Source organism: Sipha flava, unplaced genomic scaffold (assembly GCF_003268045.1).
Source record: "Sipha flava isolate LNK unplaced genomic scaffold, YSA_version1 196_pilon_pilon, whole genome shotgun sequence".
NCBI lineage: Eukaryota > Metazoa > Arthropoda > Insecta > Hemiptera > Aphididae > Sipha > Sipha flava.
Window position 1 is genome coordinate 511,965 of NW_020272770.1, and position 9,378 is coordinate 521,342.

Below are 9,378 nucleotides of genomic sequence, written 5' to 3' on the forward strand. Positions count from 1 at the left end.
GTCGATCGACGGCCCCTCCGGTGTAAATCCGAACGAGCAATGGCAATAGTAATACGTGCGATCGGTCCGTATATCATTACAATACCCGGTGTGCATGAACAAGCGTGGGCGTTGTGGCACTGATAATACCGTTAAACGCGGCTCGCCGAGATCGTATCTATGCATAACAGTGCTTTAAAACGCTGTTCGCGTACGAATCGAGAGAGTTCGACCGGAGATAATTCGCGGCTGACGCGATGTTTGCACAGGATCGACCCGGTTTCGGAGCGCATTGTTCCGGGGCCCGCGCGCACGTACCCCTACACCGTCGTGATACGTATTTATTACACGCGAACGGTGCGCTGTAGACGTACGTATTGGTTGTTGCGCGTCGTTCGGTGTTTGTCGCGGACCGTGTAATATTTTCATAACCCGCGTGCGTGTCGAACAAAACGTGTTGTTTGCATGTTTAATATCGGGCCGGTATGTGTGCCGCGAAATCGCGGAACGCCGACGGTCGAAACCGCATCGGTTTTACACGGTTCGTCAACGTCGACGCGCGATACGGCCGGCGGGTTCTCGAATATGAAAATCCCGATCATATTGTTGGTTCAGTAATATTGTAGATCGTCGCATTACGTCCATTAAAATACTAATCGCAATATTATTCGGACGGAAGGTAACACTCACCGGTGGTAAGGAAAGGTTTTGGGGTTTCAATCCCCCGCACCCCATTTCACAAAATCCCGGCCGTTAAATAAATAGGTAACGATAAAAATAATTATTACCTAAATATATCGACCCCCCCCCCCCCGCCCCATAAATAATGTTTATCTACGCCTTTGTAACTTAGTTTATGTGTATATATTGATTATGAAAACTCGAACGTAAATTGCAAAGACGTTCGCAATACAAAATGAAAATCAAATCATCGATACATCGATATAATTTTTTGAGAATAATTGGGTGAATTTTTTGTATTTTAAAGTCTCCGCAAATAAAAAATGTTGAGAACCCCTTTTTTATATATGTGTCATAATATATATATATATATATATATATATTTATAGATAACTAGCTGAATTACCCGTCGTTGCCGGGTTTAAGTATATAAATGTATGTAACCTGCCAAGATTAAATTTTGTTAAATCTATTGAAATTTAAATTAATTAAGATTTTTTGAAATAATATTTTATACATATTAATTTAGTTATTATCATAAGCTATTCGATGAGTTATAGCTTACAACTACCTGAACCTCTCTACAGTTTGGTATTCTGTTGAATACATTTAGCATCTCACTTATTATTATATAATATTTTACCTTTTGTCAATAAGTTCATGGTCTTTTTGACTTTTAACCGAAACACTCTTGCAATTATATCATGTCGATCATATGATCTTTGACCGGGAAGTAAGAGCTCTTTTATCTCGTCCCAGCAAGGATTACATGTAAAAGTAATAAAAAGGTCAGGACGACCGTAATGTCTAACGTAGGTCATAGCATCTTGTGTTCTTTCGTGCATGTACCTTGGCCCACCAGTAAAAGTTGATGGGAGTATAACCATTTGGCCTAACTGATTAGCTTCTATGTCTCGTCGTCCAATCGTATCTTTTAAATGAATATAACTATCTGCACGCAATTTGGCTTGGTTGTTTTTGATGTAATTTAGTCTTTCAGTTTCAATTTTGGCGTATTCATCTACCAAATATTGACTGAAAAGAGAACGATAATTAACTAAATAGTTGTCTTCCCCTTCTCTGACCATTATTCTATATGAGTAAAAACTTGATGCAGAGACAGTTTTTTTAAGCGGTAACTTGGTTTTTGGATCGCGTTGTGGTATATTGATTGCATACCCATCATCCCCCCAACAAAACATTAAAGGATACTGCAGTGCATCGTATGCTCGATGTATCTCATTGATACGGTGAAGTGAGTTACTTCGGTTTTCGAGGATGATGTCTCTTCGATCAAACTGCTGATCTACTAATACTAAAGCAACTTCATTTGCCGTTGGTGCATTATACCTGTCTCTATGTTCTTCTGGTGGTTTTTTATCTGCATGTATTACAACTTTAAATGACTCTGAAGGAGGTATTTTATCGATGGTAAATTGTAATGATCAATAGTAAATTATGCGGTGGCATGCTTAGTAAATCCAATGAGTTTAAAAACTCTGTTAGATAATTTACAACTTCAGTAGCATCGCAAACTGTATCTAGATTTGTATGACACCAAGTTTTCTGGTAACAAATGTTGTACCTTGAGATTCAATTCGTTGACCTCCACATTTTTTGCTACTAAAATTGCTCTTTCTGCCAGCCACTCATGATTTGTGTATTGTCTGTGTACACTGGGACATATCTGGTCAATGAGAGCATCTTGCGAATAAATGATTGTCCAGAAATCGTTCGGTAATTTTATACATCTGTATTATTATTATTATTATTTCATCTGTAGAAACTTTCCCATATCCAATATCTAACAATTGTTTTGAGAATCTTTTGCACGCAGCTTTTTTTGATTGAATCGAAATCGAAGTATCGAAACCGTTCGATATCTATCTTTATATATATTTCGACCATGAATTGTTGACAAAGCTTATGCATCGTAAAATAACTTAGTCCTGATCGTGTCTAATCATCAACCGATATGCATAATAATTTTTTGAACTAACATTTTTATTTGTTTTGGCACCTGTTGTGGGATATTTTTGTTTAATATTTATGCAAAACCCGTCATTTATTACCAAAAATAAAATTAATAGTTTTTAAATAGTTTTTAATAGTTTTTTAATAATTTTTTAATAGTTTTATTTAATATAATTCATTTTCAATAGCGCAGTTATCGACCTGGTCAAAAAATATTAAACCGATTTCAACCCTTTAAATTCAAAATTTCGAAAAATCCTTTCTTAGTGCACGTCTACATCATAATAGCTATCTGTATGCCAAATTTCAGCCAGATCCGTCCAATGGTTTGAGCTGTGCGTTGATAGCAGTCAATCAGCTTACTGTTTTATATATACAGATTTTATATTTTTTTTTTTATTTTTTATATTTTTTCAAATGTATTTTATTGTAAATACGCTGGGAGTTCGCTATAACCCTATTTCGTAGCGGACGGAATGCTTGGTTTTGACACTATCGTTTTGATCGTATTTATTCGTATTTATATTACATTTTGTTTTTCCCTCCCTCGTGGATAGCAGTAGGATACCGCTATTTATAATATAGGCTGGTGGTATTAAACGTACACGACATAACCAAACAGGTCAATTATAATACTAGTCAGCCCAATGAGTTTCTAAGTGCCGCTTTAGAACTATAATAACAGTAAACGAACGATTTGAACAGAAGATTGTATTTTTCATCATCTCTCAGAAACGAAAACATTATTCTCGAAAAATAATACGTTACATAAATAAAAATATGTTTTGTAGGTGGCTATACACATTTATTTGCTGTGCTAGTGCACGAATGAAGGCAATTCATATATAATAGGACAAAGGTTATTATGTTTGATGTGCATTTTTCATTCAACTGATATAAACGAAAAATACGTTGTAACAGGTGGAAATGAACAGCTGTGCGACAAGAAGCTACTCGAGAGCATTCGAAACAGAAGTGTAGCAACAGTACGCGTTTGATATTGTATTATATTTTTGTATGTATGTTAAAATATCAACCCATGAACTGATAGCATTTGTTTAAATACATCATAATAATAAATAATTAATAATTATATTGTGATTTGAATAACGTTACAAATAGATAATATGATATATATAATTGATTTTTAAAAATTCAAATAATTTATGCCCTAATAATTCATCTAGTGAAGATTTTACATAATAAATAGAACGTCAAAGATAAATATATCTTATAGAATAATATTTAAATGCATATATTTATTTCGAAAAATCTGTTACTCGTATTATTTGTCTTCAAAGGTTTCGAAACTCGAAATCGGAAAAAAATTCAATTATAATTATAAAAATAGATGAATGCATTATTTATACTATAAAAGTACGTAAGTTTTATAAGCGCTCATAATATCGTATCATTTTTTACGTATCTACAAATAATGTTTGCGTATACTACGCGAATCTATTATGAACGTCTAATTTTATCGTTACTTCATTACACCGTGTACGTATTTATTTAATGAATATAATATGATTTTTAAGAAAAAATTCGCACCACATAACATGTATTGAACGTAAAGTATATTGCAGCGTTAATGTCCTGTAAAAATGTCGAGAGCAATTTTACTAATTAAATGTTAATTAATGGAATAAAAGATAGTTAAGAGAATAAACATTCACAGAGTTTCGACTCGAATGCACACAAAAACCACTTCCGACAGCATGCATTAACCATGACGGTATTAATTTTTAAATATGTCTACGTGAGATTGACTTAACCTTCCGTTGTTTTACTATGTTCAACTAAACTTGCATTTGGAAACTTGTAATCTATTTTGTTACGCAAAACGAAGTACGTCAAAATATTTACTCCACAAGCAATAAATAGTATATTTATATTTACTAAGTCATTAAGTATACAATAATATTATTTCGATACTCGATTTTATTTTATTTTAAAAACTTTTCCCGTTTAGTTTTCTGTAGTAGAATTCCAGAAACGCGACAGCGTCATTAATTATTATTTGTTTGTTATATGTTTAATTGAGAAAGTTAACATTTTATCCTACCTTGAACCTGTCTTGCAGCTTCACCGTCGATTAGAAAATATTATTGCGTAAAATCGAAATAATATAATTTATGAACAAGACCCGAAAGTTATCCAATCCGATTCATATTATTACACGTATAAATAAGTTCGTTTCGATAAAAATACTATATGACATGTAATATTTCTTACGTGTATGTTCAACGCTAGTTGATCGATTTAAATTAAAACGTACGTTTCGTATAATTTTTATGCGCACGCGTAAGTAGGATAACGAAATAGCTATTAGACAAATATTCAACTATAAATCGCGTATTTAATTTAATTTTTTTTTTCAAACCTGATAAAAATACATGTTATAACCGTGTATGAACATACGTTCCATATTAATTCGATGAGCCAACTATATAACATAGTATAATATGACGTATATGTAATTGCCAAAAAAAAAAGAACATCGAGGCTAATGACTGCAGTTGAAGTCGTGTAATAAGAAAGAAAAAATACACTCGTTCGTGTGTATGTAAAGCACATTAAATACCTGCGAATACACGTGTACTAAAATTAAACGCAGTACTCGTATATGCGATGCGCCTAAAATACAACCTCTGTTTTTTCGACGGTTTTTGTTCCTAGAAACTCGAATAGTAATTACGGAATTGGAATTATCATTAGTAATATAGCCGCGACAACCTTGAGTATTCGCAATAACGTTTTTCTGCACCCTTATAATAATAGAGGGTATTAATAAATATTTTATCGCTGCCTTCGTATCCGATAATGTATAAAAAATACAGCTACACGACGACGTGTTCTGAAACTCCCAACTACATTATTTATCATTTTATCGTTTCTCTTGTATAATATGTAAATAATTGCATGCTTCGTGTATAAAAAAATAAAAATTGCACTAATGAATTTCACGACATTAAATAAACTACAGCTGTATTAATATAATATAGTACCTATGATGTATTTTCATTATTTTTATTTTAATAACCACGCACGGACTAATAATAATCAATTATACATGTAGGTACGCGTGATATAATATTCTGTGTTTAATCGTCCAAAAGGATTAAAAGTAATAAATCATATCCACAACCCCGTTCATTTACATATAGTATCTACTTTTTCAGCGTTACATATAGCATGTAATGTACTGGCGCATTTCATCTCGCGGAATCCGAGTAGGTAACTAACAATTCGCTACGGACATTTAATAAAAACTGGGCTAAAGCAATTAAATTCACATTCTTGCATTTTCAAATAAAAAAAAAAAAAAATAGCGGTTTCTTGGGAACGTTTGCAATAGTTATAATTTATGAAACATATTTACAACACGAACAATTTATGCACATAACAGATTATGAATTGATCGTTTAATAAATATCAATTTTTATTGTTTTAAGTAAAAACTAATTAAAATTCTACATTATAATAAAAAAAATGTCTGCGTTGGTCAACGTTTTCATTATCCTTTTTATGGACATAAGTCATAAATTCTAAAACATCTCGACCATAAAACAACGTTTAAGTAAAATTACAATGTTACAACTAAAATATTATACCTACGTACTACAAATAATTAATTATTCTGTTATAAAAACGATTTTAAGTCCTAGTTGTATTTTAAATAAACAATTATTTCAAAATAGATATTTGCATATTTTTACAAAATAACACAGTATAATATAAATATAATTACTGTTTGATAAAATGATTCATTCAGAATCTATAAAAGTTTAGTGTTTCCAGTATTTACAATTTATGAATTAATATATTAATAATATTAATAAACTACTACAATCATGAGGATATTTGGATTGATCTCATAATTATTTTATGTTGTGGGAAATCAACAAATAATATCCATTAGTAAACATATATTTTTTAGCAGATACATACAATATAGGAATAAATATAATTATGCACATTTATATGTTACGTTTTAAAGATATTAACTATTCGATTATTCGGAAGATATAAGAATATATCAAACCAATGATTAATAAGAAAATTAAAAGTAAAAATATAGAACTTAAGATAATTAATTGAAATGTACGTTATTGTTAAGAAAAACTATAAACTCAAATAATGAAGAAATAAGTGTTTTGTTAAACATTTTAAAATGTAAATCTTAATTATTAAAATATCCGTCAGTAAAAAAAATCAATTTGCATCTCACACTTTAGAGAAGGGTCGATTAAAATAATCGAATATATTTTCGCAATGAAGCGTTATCTATGTTAATTTCGATCAATATAAAGAGGTGTTATAATATGAAATATATATGGACAAGTAAATGCTAAAAACGTATATCGCAATTGGATCAGACTCTATAATAGGGAGCAGTCTGAATAAAAATCACGAGCAGACATATAAATGAAGTAATTATTTTAAGTGTATACATAAAATAACACTGCGATGCATGAGATATTTTTACTTTTATTCGACTATGGCTCATTATATCACGGAGCATAATGCATAAGATGATATAGCATGATATAGAATATGAGCGTTCAATAAAACCACTCGAGTGTACGCATTTACATTATATATTGTTTTGCATTTAATTAGCTTTTGGGAACAATGACTGACGGTTACGTAATTTTTCAATGTACAACGATTTAAAATTTAATAACTATTGAAAGCGATAAATTTTTTATGAGCATTTAGCTGTGCACATTTATAAATAATATACGGATTGAGCCAAGAAACGTTTCTAATGATCTCCATTATAATATTATCGGTACGCCAATAAGAGAACTTGTGATTAACCACTGTCCGATTACATCTGTTTTTTACTTCGCAGACAAACACTTTGAACGTATACGAAAGATTTCAAAAATAATGCCATACGCAGGTTCTGGTGTCGAACACACGACGGTTTCGACGGAAGAGGGAAACCGCCACGGTCCAACCCCCTAAAGAGTGATTTATGATTTTGACGACATAATGCTATGCGAACGCGCGACGGTATCGGCGAAAACAAAAACGATTTTGCAATCACACTCTTCATCCCGATCTTTAGTAGGCAGTCCTTACATTTTGAAGGTCAAGTGCATCACATGCTGCAAGTCATCGGAATGCACTGGGTGCAATGCAAGGGCGTAAGTAAAGATTATTTATGGAGGGGGGGGGATGGTTGATATATTTTGTATTATTACACTTAAATTATTTTTACTATTAAAAAACTGGTGTTTTGAATATGGGGGAGCCCCCTTACTTACACCACTATTGCCAGCGCGTGACAAGGTTGCGACAATCGTCGGGAACTACGGCGCGCACTAAGTGACGTGCAAAAGATAAATCCGTATCGAACGTGGTGATACGATTATGTATGTTATGCACTTACCATGTTGGAGTCTTTGGGTTTCCGGACCATTTATCCGACCGTTGCAAAGGGCGCTGGTGACAACGAGAACACTACGACGCGCGCATAGGCGAAATGGCACGTGCGAACACGACGAGGTCGACCGGAGACAGCGAAAAGTTATTCGACAAAAACGATATCGACTCGCGGTGTAAATGTCTTCGTGTTGGGGCCGTATCACCGCATCGCTTTACCGCGACACCGTACGCTCGGCGCTAATGTACCATAAAATGGCGCAAGAGACGGTTAAGAAAAAAAAAAAAAAAACCGATGTATCTTAAGAACGCTTAACTTGTTCAACGAATACGACGATTCGGTCAGAGTTTTCCGCGCACACTTTCAGCTCGGTGCCGCTTCGCACGGTACAATCGGATGCGTTCGAACAGATAAACCGCACGGTCGAACACGGACGGAACGGACACGGACGGAAACGGACGGCCGCCGCACAAGAACGTGATAGTGCGTGTGCGCGGCTGACGAGCGCATGCGATACGTTTCGACGGTGCTCTTGAATGCCGCCGCCGCCGCTGCCACCGCTGCCGCCGTAACCCGGGCAAACCAGTTTCGTAACGATTGTTGTTGTCGTTGTGCGACACCGCCGCCGCCGACCGACCGACCGACGAGTACCCGCGGGAAAAAAAGTGGGCCGTCGATCGGGACGTCACCGAAAAAAAGCAAGAAAGAAAAAAAAAAAACGAAATGCTCTCTCGAGTGGTGACGGAGAACGGGTTAGCAGAGGGGGCAAGGGGAAGAAACCGTTGACTTGGAAGAAACGAGAGAAAAAAAATTTAGAAGAAAAAAAACGAAAAATTGGATTCCTCGGACTTCAAACCGGACTCCGTGGTGGCATTGCTCCGGCGGACGCTCGTCGTCGTCGCGATGTCGGGACGTAATAATATGATACGATTTGTCAGTCCGAAATGTTCGCCCGTGAAGTACCGTACGTACATCGGTGCCCGGTAAGTATACGTGGTTATCTAGATAATACGGCCGGTGCACGCTGGTCCGTAAATTATAGGGATCGAACGCGGTCGATGCTGAAAACGAATCACGCAAAACACGATCTGGGAATCCGACATTGTATTCTCTCCCTCAACCGCATAGGACGGCGGTTTTTTCGGCGACGGCATCTTGCGGATTCGACATTTTTCATAACGTCCGGTGTCGCCTCGTTCAGAGTTGGGCATTAGACGAATAAAATATTCGAATAAAAAAAATATTCTTCGTCTATTCTTAATTTTATTATTGATTTTTATTTTTATTCATTATTTTAATTTGCATTATTATTCGGAGATTTTTATTTACTACATTTTATTCATTATTCA

At 34.5% G+C, this 9,378-nt stretch overlaps 1 protein-coding gene across 1 annotated transcript in view; it reads right to left on the reverse strand.

Moving 5' to 3' along the window:
- Window positions 1–8,556, reverse strand: part of LOC112681747 — a 66,118-nt gene extending 57,562 nt beyond the window's left edge. The window contains exon 1 of the mRNA XM_025552049.1: window positions 8,036–8,556. Within this exon, the coding sequence (XP_025407834.1) occupies window positions 8,036–8,065 (30 nt within the window). The 5' untranslated portion in view covers window positions 8,066–8,556. The remainder of the gene's footprint in view (window positions 1–8,035) is intronic.
- Between the last annotated feature and the right edge of the window lie 822 nt (window positions 8,557–9,378).